The sequence below is a fragment of the Gracilinanus agilis genome, chromosome 2 (genome assembly GCF_016433145.1).
Source record: "Gracilinanus agilis isolate LMUSP501 chromosome 2, AgileGrace, whole genome shotgun sequence".
NCBI lineage: Eukaryota > Metazoa > Chordata > Mammalia > Didelphimorphia > Didelphidae > Gracilinanus > Gracilinanus agilis.
The window spans coordinates 600,182,024-600,196,674 of record NC_058131.1 but is presented as its reverse complement, the minus strand read 5'-3'; the positions used below and the strand labels follow the sequence as shown (position 1 = coordinate 600,196,674).

General features: G+C 36.7%; 1 protein-coding gene across 1 annotated transcript in view; it reads right to left on the bottom strand.

The window, feature by feature from the left end:
- Positions 1-14,651, bottom strand: part of ABHD2 (abhydrolase domain containing 2, acylglycerol lipase) — a 58,038-nt gene that overhangs the window by 30,963 nt on the left and 12,424 nt on the right. Inside the window, exons 2-3 of the mRNA XM_044660140.1 lie at positions 9,091-9,266; positions 5,610-5,777 (exon numbers count right to left, since the gene is read on the bottom strand). Of these exons, the coding sequence (XP_044516075.1) occupies positions 5,610-5,777; positions 9,091-9,266 (344 nt within the window). The remainder of the gene's footprint in view (positions 1-5,609; positions 5,778-9,090; positions 9,267-14,651) is intronic.

Sequence of the window (14,651 nt, the reverse complement as noted above, 5' to 3'; positions counted from 1 at the left end):
AGCCAGTATTATACTTGATGGGAGGGAGGTTGAAAAGATCCTCTAGCTATCAGAACACAATATTGCCCTCCTGTTTTTGCCTCTTGTCATCTCTCTGGTCTATGCCAGAAACTAAGAGCTTAGAAGTAAGATTAGTAATGCCATTTAAATCCCTGCAGAGCACCTATATTAGCTTGGTGTTTTGGTCAGAGATGGGCACTGCTAAGTACTTAATAGGCTCATGGTCTTAAGAGAAGTCAGGTTATATTTTTATCCTTTTCAACATGATACATAAAGGAAGATAAACCCAACTTCCCAGTTTCTTTAATCTAGGCCAAACCTAGAAAACATCTTGTCACAGCTGACATATACAGTGACATCTTGCTTTCTTGTTCCTAAAACTACCAAAGTTTTAAAAGAAAATTTTAAAAATCCAGACCCATATTACCTCAATACACAATCTGGTTTAAAATTAATTTCTTTGGCTAGTGGGATGTATCTCACTAACCAGAATATTAAACTACTTGTATAAGGCATCTGGAGGGAGCAGAACACATTCTTTATTTTACTAGACCTTTTTCAGGGCCATTGATAGGAAATGTTGTACATTCCAAACACTATCCAAGGTTATAAAAACAAGATAAATTAAGCCCACATATCTCTATTGCTGCACTGTTCCTTTGGAAGGCTGTTATTTATATTAAAAATCATTCCTATTAGAATTTCTCAGATTTTCATAGCTCCCCTTTGTAGCCATGTGCAAGTGACCAATCCTATCTAAATGCTGTGGAGATTTATATATATGTGGTCCCGGCATGATATTATAATAGAATTTATTTTTTCTTTCCTTTAATGATTGTTTTGGAAGTCGCACTGCAGTGGGTCTATTACTCATCCTGAGTTTTAGACTTTATTTTTAGTCTGCTCAACTTGATTAGATCATGCATGATGGGTTTTAGACCCACTATCCAATTCACAGAAATGGTAAAAAAAAAATCAAAAAGCAGCCTGGCTGAAAGATGTTAAGCAACTAACTATCTAGAAGATCAGGTTGGGTGAATACTATTTCAAAAAATAACTGAAGGAAACCAGCACTCCTACCAATAACTGCAAGGGATAACAATGAATGAAGAACCTACATATGTTGTCTGTCATGGATAGGTATGACCCACACATAGCAGGTAGCAGCAGAATTTACCAGAATAAAAATGGTGAAGGCCATGGTATTGGAAAGTCTATTCAAGTGGCTTATCACCTCTCAAAACACAGCTAAGTAGAAATTCAGGGTAGGTACTTGTTTTGGTTGGCATGGGAATACCAGAAAAGGAAGGAGGAAGAAACAAATATTTTCCTTTCCCTCCCTTTAAATTCCATCATGTAATCCTTGGTGTCTCCAGTACAAAGTACATTCTTCATGGGTTAAGTCCTTATTATGGCACACATGATTGTCTTGGATGGCTATTCAACTTAAGACTTGGAAATGTTTCTAGATATTCAGTTGTGTCAGGTTGAACACAGACTGTTTTCTTGATTTTTCAAATCAGTTTGTCATTTCTCCTAATTACAAGACTGAGAACAAGATTAGAGTGAAGGTATAATTGCAAGGATACTCTCCCCTATAGCAGAAAACTGTTGCCCAATATTTTTTTGGGGGCAGTTCTTCAAGACAACAACCTTAATTGAAAAATAATAACTATTCAAGAACAGGATCTAAAACCACCTTGTTAATTTTAGTTGTTTTCTAAAGACTAAGTTAATATATTCTGCACTTAGGATTGCTTAATTACTCTACCTGAAGTCATTTTGATACTTTTTTGGCTTATGTCTCACTTAAACCTCATCAGAGTATACTCATGGTCATATTATGCTCTCCTCACCCACTCCCGTCCCCTACTCCTTTTCCACCCTACAAGTGGACATTCAATCAAGCAATGAGCAAATATTTATTAAATATTCACTAAGCATCAAGCACTGTGTTAGGCACTGGGATATAAATACATGCAACAACAAAGTTCCTGCCCTAAAAGAACTTACATTCTAATTGAGGAATACAATACACACATACACACAAAAGAGAGCTGAGGAGTAGAGAGGGGAGAAAAGGGAGGTATCTACTAGGTGGCATGGTGGTTAAGTCCAAAGAATCAGGGATGGCTGGTTTGGACCCTTACCCAGAATATTGGTTCTGGAAAGAACTCATCAATGAGAAAGAGGGACTGCAAGAGCAGAGTCAGGAGGCATTCAAGTCCCAAGACTTTTCTGAGAGATATCATATAAGACCTACTACAGCAGGTGAGGTGGAGCAGCATAGCATGTAGAGAGATGATGAGAGTTTGAATCTTGGCTCTGGATAAATCACTTAACATCTCAGTGCCCTAGGTACTTCTATAAAACTGTAAATTGTATACAAGCTGTCAATCTGCATTAGTAGAATGTGTTTCCATAAAAGAAGTTTCCCATATGGATGAAATTATAGGTCCATACCAAAAGGAAACTATTATATTTATTTGTACAAATCTGATCTTTCCTGCTGGCCTATAAGATTTCTGAAAGCACGGATTATGTATGTCTTGTTCCTTTTTATACACCCTATTAGTACAATGAATGGTGTCTTGAGTATAATAGTTTCTTAGATTAAGAGATAGAAGGAACCTTGGAGATAATCTTAGTTCAAGATCCTCATTTTACAGATGGGGAAACTAAAACTAGATGTTAAGTGATTCAAATACATTCAAATGGGAAGGAGAAGGAAATAAGCATTTACTATGTGTCTATTAAGTGCCAGGCACTGTGCTAAGCACTTTAAATATATCTCACTTGATCCTCACAACAACTTTTTGAGTGTTATCTCCATTTTGTAGATGGGGGAACTAAGGCAGGAAGTGAGAAATTAAGTGCCTCAGCCTCAGTCATATGGCTGTATGACTGTGAGTGTCTGAAGGACTTCCTGACTCCAGACCTTGTGCTCTACTCATTTTGTCACTTTGCTTCCATCAAGTAAGTAATAGAGCTAAGACTTGAATCCAGATCTCTGGGCTCCAAACTCACCATTCTTTTTCCTCTATATCATCTTTGTTGAATAAATGAATGAATGAACGATCTCCCTTGGAAATCCTTATGCTCATTTAAGTAGAATCACTGAATTCTTGACTTGCTTCTGTTTTTCCATTAAGAAAAATGAACTTTAAAAGAATGGAAGTACAGAGCAAAAAAGAGATAACGTGGAGTTGGAAATTAAGATATGAGAGCACCCAACTGGTCTCAAATGAGTTTTAGTAATAACAATTGGATGAACTCAATTACGAGATCCTAAAATAACTTGAAGATATAATTTCTGAGTTGTAGATAACCCTTAAAAAATCATGAAAAATGGGGGGCAGTTTACCACAAACATGGAGGTAGCTAACTATGGTTTGGATTTTTCAAAAGCAGAAAATGGAGTCTTCACAGTATAAGCCAATAAACTTGACTTTCGAGTCCAAGTAAAATTCTAGAATCCATTATTACACAGATAGTTTTTGGTCATTTAGGGAGAAAAATAAATGGTCATTCAAACTACATTAAGCATAGATTTAAAAAAACCCATGCCAAATTAACCTTATTTTTTTTCACAGGGATCAGGGGAAGGGCAGTGGAAGCAATATACCTAGATTTCATTAAGGTATTTGAGAAAATCTCTCATGATATATCGTTGTAGAAAAAATGAATTGATTGATCCATAAGCATTTATTAAATTCCTGCTCTGTGTCAAGAATTGTTCTGAGGGGCTGGAGATACAAATACAATGAAGGAAACAATTCCTACTCAGACAGAGCTGGTATTCTAATTGGGAAGACAAAAAAGTACATTTCTAAGCATATAGAGGATAAATTTAGAGAATGAATGCAAAGAAATACAACTTAGTTAAAAAAAACAAGCTGTTTGGGGAAGGGCACTAGCAGTTCAGGGGATCAAGAAAGATTTCATGCAAAAGATAGAATCAGAGCTGTGTCTTGATGAGCAAAGGTGAGAAGGAGGTGGATTCTAGTCCGTGAGATGACCAGTGCAAAAGCAGATATGAGAGGTGGAAGGTGGAAGAGTGAACAGTCAGTTTGATTAGATGTAGAGTGCAGGAGAAGGGATAATGCTCAATGAAGGTGGAAAGATGAATTGGGAGCAGACTGTGAAAGGCTAAAAGCTAAAAAGAAGAGATTATATTTTATTTCAGAGGGAAGAGAGAGCCATTGGAGCTGATTGGTAGAGGAGTGACATGGTCAGACGTACATTTAAAGAAAATCACTCGGCAGTAATATATATTAGAACGGAGTGGTAAGAGACCAATCAGGAACCTAATGAAGAGTGATAAGAGCTTGAATTAAAGTGGTGTCTGTATAAGCAGAGAGAAAGGGTCAGATGAGAGAGAAGTTTTGAATGTGGAAATGACCAGATATGGCAAGTTATTGGATGTGTGAGGTGAGGGAGGGTGAGGAGTCTAAGGTAATTCTGAGGTTCTGAACCTGTGCCTGAGTTCAATTTTGGACATTTTGAGTTTGAAATGTCAGGGAGGGGAGGGAATGAGGTAAGGAGATGAAGGGGAACCTAATAATTAATGCTCTGGAAAAGTGGAGTAGGCGGATTTCTGAGACAGTGAACTCTCCCCACGGTTACAGATTTAGAACTGGAAAGGACCATAAATATTATGAGTTTAGCACCCTAATTTCACAGATGAGATAACTGATGATCAGAGAGATTAAGTGACTGCTTCAATGTTATACAGGTATTAAGAGACATAATAGGAATTTGAACCATAACCTGAGATGTTAAGCAAAAAGTGGACAATAGCATCTGTCTCTACACAAAAACATACATACATGCATGAATACATTTATTTGATTCTCAGAAGCTTGTTAGGGTAGATGCTATTAAGTATTTTTATATTTAAGGATTAAAAATGAAGTTGGCTCTCTGTTAGGGATTTTTTTTTTTTAGATATAAATTTGACTAGATAATCTCTGAGGTACTTTTACCTTTGAACTCTTGAGATTCTATGATTCTTTGGTCTTAAAGGGTTGTTAATTATAGGTTTTGATTTGTTATAATGGAGTTTGAAAGAACTCAGATAAAATAGGGACACCTTCACATGTTTTATTTTGTCTCAAACATAGTTGGGAGCTTCCTATATTCAAGCAGTTCTCTGAAGCTGGCAGTTAATAAAGTAATCTCTTAGAAATGTTATCCTGGAACTAAAACACCTGGCTTAAGGCAATGACTGGTTTTGCAATAAGCAATGGGTAGTGCCCGTTTGGGCACAACAATCTTGAATTTTAGTCCCTGGCTTTTGTTATATGTTAGAAAGCTCATTACAGAGTATAAACTTTACTTTTAAAATGGTGGCCATTAAATTAGAAGGAAAAACAAAGCTATAGCCATGATGAGGATGATATAGAAGGCTTAAGCAGCTATTTATAATGCACTGCTATTTAACGTGATCCTCTCCCAAATACTGCAATTTCTTAGCTATGAGACTCAGAAATAATTAAAGCATACTCCAGCTATTGGGCTCCAGTGTATCTCTACTGTTGCTACTGCATAGAGTAGTATGGCAAGAATAAGAACCAGAATAATCATATTTGATATGTTTTTGTCCTTACCATAAGTGAACATTCGAGGAGATGTCAGCTCAATATTGGGTAGTGCACCCAGGTGGTTCAGCACAGCACATCGATAGCCATTTTTCTGGGCATAGTCGACAAAGGTTCGGATATACTGCTTCTCACTATGGTTGGCAATTCCAGGGCAAATGACCATTGTGACATCATCTAAAGGTTGAAGAAAGACATTAGAAGAGACCAAATCAATGATGATATGGCTAGATGGAAAAAGCTAAAATTTGATTTTGTCAGGAAATGGGGAGGATTTCCCTAATTTCTAATCAAACAAAAGTTTTCATCACTTTCCCAAAAAAAATTTAATTCCAAATGTCTTGGAAGACATTTCTTCTAGAAGACAAATCTTCTAGTCTATGAATGTATTAAAATTATAACACTACCTTGTGGAGTGCTTTATAGTTGACACTTTACATATCCCCTCTGTGTGTGTGTGTGTTTATGTCCTATGGAGTAGGCTAGGTAAATGAAATTATTTCAAATTTGCTATGAGGAAACTGGCTCACATAAGTGACTTGTCCAATGTCACACAGCTAGCAAGTACAGGAATTGAGACTTGAAAGCAGATCCTCTCCTTCCACTATACCGTTTTGCCTCTCCAAATGAATGAGTTGTTAACTCTGTCATTATGGAAAAACTGCCCTAAAGGTCTAGCAACTAGTGCTTGTTTCTTAAATCCCATAAGAATTCTTTTCAAAAGTCAATAAGAGCTATTGCTTCTATCAGGGCTTTTTTTGGCTGAAATTATCCTTGAACCATTTTCTTGAACTTTGAACCTTTCCTAGGAAGAAATGGCTTGGAAATATAAGCATTTTAAGGAGATAAAACTATAAGTAACTGTTAGTATTTCTCATTTTTCTACTCCCTCACTGCTGGTTTTTCTTGGCAAAGCAGACTGGCTACACCAAATTCTGTATTTTAAGCTGAAAGTAAAATAAGGTAGGATGTAAAAATATGCTACGACATGAGAACAAGTTTTCAAATTCTCTCTTAAGAGAAATAAACTACTGATATATCATGCAAGTGAACTCATGGGCATGCAAAATAGGTTCCAAAATGTGGAATCTGAAGTAAAGCTTTCTTTTTCACTAATGAGGCTGATAATTCTGGAGAATTTCAATGACCTGAAGTTTGGGTGCATTAACTATAATTTTCTATCTTAAATATTACAAGCACTCATTACAGATTCTAGAGTATAAGGCATACAAATGTCATGCTAAGGGATGAGGGCACATTTTCAAGAATTAGTCTTTTAAAAAAATTATTCACAGAGGCTGCTCATATAATTAGAGGGGACACGTGAAAGAGATAGGAGCCACTGAGTGGAAGCAGTAAGAGTATTCAAAATATACAATCTTTTTTTTCCAGTTTTGCTCAGGGTTGGCCCTATCCTCATACTTCCACTCACCCACCATGTCAGAATACCTTTGCCCTTGCTTCTTTGAACATCTATTCTTTGGTTTACATGCAACTCTTTTATTTGCAGGACTCAGAAAAAAGCAAATTACTCTATATGCAATGAAGTATAATGGGGATATCATCACACATCAACACAGGGCTATATTTATATGTTAAGAGGTGTCAGGAGATACAGGTATCTATGAGTATATATATCAGGTGTATAAGTACAAGGTGATTGGGACATACTGATTTAATCAGGTATAAATAAAGTCAAGAGTATCATATGAACAGTCCTACTGATAAAATTTTAGAGATAGCCAGAAGTTTTGAGATTACATATATATAGGTGAGAAAACTAATTTAGTGACTTAAAGCAAGTTTGTGGCCAGGTGGGGATTAGAGCAACAACTAGGATGGTGTTCTTTTCAGGGTGCCATGATGCTTTCCATAGTCATTGCTTTGTCCCACCTAATAGATATTGTTATAAAGAAGTCAGGCAACCTTGGTTAAAGGAGGGATAAAGGTGATGATGTGATTGGAGGAGGAATGAAGGGGATAGCTGAGTGTAGGGATGAATGAGGTAGGTGGTATACAGGAAGGTAAGGGAATGGATGGAAGTATAGGAAGGCAGCTCAAACAGGCTTATTCACTGAAGGCTGGAGACAGAGGATACTGAGGAAACAGGCTGGGTTCTTCAGGCAGGGAAGATATCTCTGAGATACAAAAGGAGTTGGGCTAGTCAGAAATATTTAAAATCCGGCTGGAGGGCTTCTCTTGTTAATTTCTAAAATCCCTTGAGAGAGGAGTCAAAGGGCTCCTCCCTGCCAGTGAAACTGATGGCTGCAGGAAGTCTTGGGTAGATACTTCCTACAAAGATGGATGCCTGCGGTTCCCTCAAGAAATAAAAAGAAAATAATTCCTTCCCTCTTCAGTCCTTGCCTTAATCTTTTTTTAAAAAAATTTTTAAAAAAGTTTTTAAACCCTTAACTTCTGTGTATTGGTTCCTAGGTGGAAGAGTGGTAAGGGTGGGCAATGGGGGTCAAGTGACTTGCCCAGGGTCACACAGCTGGGAAGTGTCTGAGGCAGGATTTGAACCTAGGACCTCCCATCTCTAGGCCTGACTCTCAATCCACTGAGCTAGCCAGCTGCCCCTCCTTGCCTTAATCTTTGATATAATCATTCACTAGAGGCTTTGTATAGGTAACAAAAGGAATTTATTAATGTCACAGGTTAATAGGAGGGAAAGAGGTTTTAGGTTTTCTAACTGCTGCTAGGGAGAAGGCTGGTGCTGGGGAATGGGTCACAGGAGAGGGTTAGACTGACTCCTACTCAGGAAGGTTTGACTGCCTTTGAGGTAAAGTATTTATTAAATCACTAAATTAGGGGTGGCTTGTTTTAGGATGCCCTACTTGCCTACAGAAACTAAATCCATGATGTCCAACCACCAAGCCCACCCTTCCTCCCAGGGCCCAAGGGGAAATTCAGGGAAAATAGCAGGGATGTAATTTGGAGAGATCTGGGAGAGGACCAGAGAAATCAGATAGGTCCAAATGTCCTAAAAGACAGAAACAGAGGCCAAGGCAGAGCCAAAAGTAAAGCCAACAGGCAAAGCCAAAGCCAGAAGGCAAAAGCTCCTCAGTTGGAACTTCAGCCCTATTTATATAGCCTCAGGCTCCAACTGCTTTTCTGAAAATTCTAAAACCCTAACTGCCAGGGCTGCTTACAGTTGAACTTGCAAGAGCCAAAGGCTTCTGCTAGCAACCCTGCATAACAATATCAACATAAACAATCTAGGCGGGAAAATTTTTTGGACTTGTATAATACTCTTTGAAAAGAGTTCTAGTACTTACATAGTATTCTATATATACAAAGTGATTTTAAACATTTGTAAGATTCCTCATATAATCCTGGAGACTTGTTCCTCAATTCTCTATCACAATGTTTCATAAGAGTCTTTTAGTTTTAATTATAGGCTGCCTAATAAGATATGTTAAAATATTTTCACTTGTTCAATAGTCCATTCTTTCCAAGTAAGGATGCAACCATTCAAACCAACTTGGCTCACCTCCAATACAATGTTCAGCCAAAGGTTCAAAGAGATCAAAAGTAGAAGTAGCTCCATCTGACATGGTGATGAACTTTCGGTGGCCATAAGGATGAGGTGACCTTACTCTTCCCATCTTCCCATACAAAGCAGTCTGGATATGTCCACTCTTCCCCCATATCAAGGGTGGAATATATCTAAAAAAGAAAAAAATTGAGAATTACTTTTCCCCTACATACCATAAGCTTTCAAAAATCTTCAAGAGCATTATCCTCGTAACCTATTTTATAACACCAAAGAAAACTCTGTGTATTGAACATAATTATATAAGATAAAGACATCTTAAGACACAATATATACCATATTGCACTTTAGCTCCAAAGTGGCTTTAGAATCCCCACAAGGATCTACACATAAAAATTTGAGTGTTTTAAATAATTCACAGGACTACAGGATTACAAATTTAGACCCAAAAGGGCCTTTAGAAGCCAACAAGTCTAATCTTTTCATTTTACAGATGAGGAAAGTGTGGCCCAAGGGGATTAATGATCTTGTCCAAGATCACATAGGTAATAAGTATCAGAACTAGGATCTGAAACCTTACCTCTGATAAGACCCAAAATTCTTTCTATCATAGTACAACATTTTTTGGGCATTTTTAGAAAGAGCAAGAAATAACTTTTAGAAATAACAATAATAAATAACTTTTTTTGACCAGCCACTAACCCTATATTTCATATCTATGTTGTAAGTCCAAAGCATACAAATAACAACAAATTCAAGGTCCTGTTTAAAATTTTTTTGAAAAGGATAATTACTAATCTCAAGCAAGGCACAGTGGCCTTAATGCAACTGTCACTATATGAAAATACCGAGGGGGCAGCTGGATGGCTCAGTGGATTGAAAGCCAGGCCTAGAGATGGGAGGTCCTAGGTTCAAATATGACTTTAGATACTTCCTAGCTATGTGACCCTGTGTAGCCCCCAGTAATGAGAGCAGGCCCCAGTAAAATCAAAGCCATAGCTTAGGAACTGTAAAGCACATGGTATGTTCCCCAGGATGAGAGAAGTAAACTTTCCCCCCTCCCCAAAAGACCAAATGTCCTGCCAGGAAATTACTGGTGCAAGAATTCTATGAAAAACCCAGCTAGGTAGTCATGCCTTGATATAATGAATTATCCTATAGAAAACTCTGTTTAGAATCACTGAGGTAATCTAAATCCATTGTCTCCATCTTATAAATCATTACTAACCAATGTCTCTCTGCAAAAGGCTTACCTAACCCCTTAGCCTACATCATTTTCCCTATAAAGTGTATACCCCAACTCATTAAACTTTGTCATTGCCCAGCAAGAACGTTGTCTACATGTCTTTTTGTCTGGTGGCTCGGCCCTCCTGTAACCCCAGGATCATTTTTCTCATCTTGGTCCATTGACCCACGAGTAATTTGTTGAACAGAACTCGACAACCGTGGTTAAGTCACTTAACCCCCATTGCACTGTCCAGCCATTACCACTCTTCTGCCTTAGAATCAATAAGAAGGTAAGGGTTTAAAAAAAAGAAAATACTGAGGTAGACAGGTTCCTGATTGTACTTCAGATTGAGTTAGTGATGGAGATGAAGGAAGGAGGAAACCTCAATAAAACATTAAAAATATACACAGAACAAAAAGAAATTCTGCAAAGGGGCATATAAAATGGGGTAATTTTGTTACTACTGTATTAAATGAAAATATACTTTAAAACACTAAAAAATATATACAATTGAGATTCAGTTTCATGTATAATTCCTTTTTTCTCCTTTTTTGTATACAAATATATTCATATCTGTTGATTATTGAATTCATAAGGAAAATAAAATCTAAAATAGTGTGTTCTAATTTAGAGTACAGAATTGTATTATTTTATAGCGCAAAGTGTCTTCAGCATTCATCTAATCCAAATTCTTCATTTTATAGATGAAGAAACCAAGGCACAAAGAGGTTGTCCAATTTGCTTAGATTATACAGCTAATTAAGGGCACAGCCTGGACTAGAATCCCTGTTTCTTAACTCCAAATCTCTTCCCACCATACCTATATATACCTATACCTTATATTTTTATAAAAGTATAGTTGACAAAGTAATTTGTAATCTATTCTATGCAGAGTACTTGATTGAGAGTAAAAAATGAGATCAGCTAGGGCATATCTATTGTTTTCTTCAAAGCTGTATTCAAATTAATCATCCCTTAAGTGGCCCTTCTTCAAGTATCTCAACCTATTCTGTTCATACCTTTATTTAGCACCCACTAATAATTGGAAAATTATACTAAGAAATCTTGCAGTTAGGACAAGTACCAAAAAACAAGTCCATGGCCATCCCTAGTGAATGATGGGTGTTAGGGATCTATCCAGGCCAGGTGGGGAAGAGGAAACAGTATCTGGTGGGCTCTTTTTTAAACTAATTATTCTTGTTAACTAGGTGTTAAGCCTTGTTGTGTCTATGATGCTGAAGATCTTCAAGTAGTTAATTGCCCTTTAAATAATTTAGCACATTAGGACAAAGCCCTGGTAGCCCTTCCCTAGTTATGGCTTTGATATTTGGCATGTTACTTTTTCTACTAAGTTAATAAATACTTTTTCATGTATTGTTTTATGCATTATCATCAGTCATGTTTGTATATTTTATCATCTTCCCAATTAAAAAGAAAATATGACAATAGGAACTATGTAAATTATTGTATTGATGATAGAAGTAGTACTAGTAATAATAATAATAATAATTGACATTTATAAAGGTCTTTTGTGGTTTACAAAATATTTTCCCTAAATTCTCCTTTGTGTCTTTTGACAGTCCTCTGAGATAGGCAACCTAAAGGTAATCAACCTCCACAGTGGCTAGCTAGTCCAGTATCCTGCAATTCAATCCAATTAACATTCATTAGGTACCACAGTAGGCATGCAGTCCATGCTTTGTGAGTTATTCATTCTGTAAAATTTTTAAAAAATCCTTACCTTTTGTCTTAGAATTGATTCTAAGTTATCAGTTCCAAGGCATAAGAGTTATAAGGGCTAGGCAACTGTAAGGGGTTAAGTGACTTGCCCAGGCTCATATAACTAGGAAGGCTCTGAGGTCAAAACTGAACTCAAGATCTCGTTTCCTCATCTGGCTCTATCCCTTGAATAACAAAACTGCCCCTATTCATTCATTCTTCCTATGAAAATTTATTCAAGTGCCCACTGAAATTGTTAACTATCCAAACTAAAACAAATTGGATATTAAACAGAACATAGTGGTTAATTAGGCCTCTCCCCAGTGGACTTATAATCAACATCTTGCTTTAATTACAAAATCACAGAACTTGAAGGACTTTGGAAGATAATGTAGTATATCTTACTTTGTTTTTATAGGGGGGTCAGGCAAGAAAGGATAAAAAGAATTTTAAGGGCAGAGATTTTATAACTGATTTTGGAAGCTCTTAAATCATTTACCATCACTACTCTGATTTTCTCAGTATTAAGAATCTATTTTTTTTTTAATTCGGAGGAGGCAGCATATTCCAAAACAAATAGATACTCCAATCAGTATTGGAGAAATTGGGTTCTAGTCCATGCCTTGCCGCTAATTAGTAATGTTTTGTTGGGCAAATTTCTGAACATGTCTGGTCCTTGCTTTCTTTTATAAAATGACAGGGCTAGCCCAAATGATCTTTAGGGATAGAATTCCATAATTTTCTTCTGCTATGGGTTTCTGAGATAACACAGTAGGCCATTAAGAAATTTAAAATTCCATACGCCAGGCAGGATTGTCTAGTCATTGTCCCCCAAACGCACCTACTTTCATCCCTTTTCTTGGGGTCTGTGCAGAATGTCCTAATTATGGGTTTCCATCTGTCTCTATCTTATCTGTTCTTCAAAGCCCAGCTGGAATTCTACTTCTTCTGTGAAGCTTAATCACTCTTGCCTCTAAACATGTGTTTCACTTAAGTGCTTGTATCACTCATTTGGCAACTAAATATGAAGAATGTTCAAAATTACATTATTTCAATTGACAGAACCTTAAACTATGGTTTTCTCATAGAAACAGTAATAATATTATTATGTGGCATTTACACAGCACTAAAAGATTTACAGAAAATTTTTAAAAATTATTTTTAAACTCTGAACTTAAACATTAAAAAAGGAACATTTCCATAAAACAGTGGACCACACAGAAGAGTTACATATGAAACTGTGCATCTCTATTTCATACCACTAATTTAAACAAATAAAAAAGTAAACAAAACATTTCACACACTACTTTGAAAACTGTTTGGCACATTAGTGCCTCCTTCTGAATTTCCTTTTGTTCTCATCTGTGTATTAAAAAAGTTTCAATGGCTCTTTTTTTGTTTGTCCTCACTATTTCTTTTTGGGATTCCTTTAATGAGGTGATCAGTAGATTCTATTTTTACTTTTATTTCTGGTTTTAATTGATCTGGGGAATTTTAATTTATGATTTTTGAAATGTGAGGTTCTAGACCTTTAAAAAATCATGATTTTTAGGAAGTCTAACAATTCTTTTTATTTTTTTAACCCTTATCTTCCATCTTAGAATTTATAACAAGTGTCACTTCCAAGGTAGATTAGAGGTAAGGGTTAGGCAATTGGGGTGACTTGGCCAAGGTTACATAGCCAGGAAGTGCCCACTGAGCCACCTAGCTGCCTTGACTCTAATAATTCTTAAAATTATTTCTCCTTGACCAGTTTTATAAGTCAATTGTTTTTGATACCAAATACCTTATGTTTTATTCTATTTTTTCAATCTTTTGAATTTATTCTAATTATTTCTTGCTATTTTGTGGAGTCATTGATTTCTCTTTGGTCAATTTTAGTTTTCAGGGAGTTTGTTATGTAGGTAGAGCTTACTACATACCACTTACTTTATCTTCTAAACTATTTATTCTCCTTCCAATTCTTTCCAACAATGGTTTTATTTCATTTTTTTAACCTCATGATTAATTTCTTCAAGATATTCATATAGTTGGGGGTAGAAAATTCATTTTTTCCCTTTGAGGCTCTGGTTTGCTTGCAGTTGTTATAGAGTTCTTTGGACAGAGGTATAGATGTACAATAATTTTTTACACTGGCCAGTGTCTTCTTATTCTGCTTCTCCAGCTTGAGTTCTTGATTTGGGACTTTTATATTAGGGCCAGTATCTGTTCCTCATTATATTTTTGGGTGGGGTGACCAGTCCTACTTGGTCTTGCCCTAGGTCTCCTGGGGTTCCTTCCCTGATCTCTACCTCCTATGATATAGGCCTCCCTGGATTTTTGAGGTTTTAAGTGCTATAATATTGGGCCTTCTGTGACATCTCAGTACTACGGACCATAGATCTCTGGAGTCCTCAGGCGAATCCTGTGTGGGCACTGCTGCACTGTCATCTCTTCTTCTCCCCAGGATTTCTAAGGTTCCCACCCTGATCTTCCTGAGACTCTTGCTGCCTTCAGGGTTAGAGTTCTCCAAGCTACACATCTATGGTTATGCTGGGTGACTATGGGCTTGTTTGCTGGCAGTGATGTTGGCAGATGTTTTCTGATAAGTCTCTTCTTTTAGCCTGTAGAC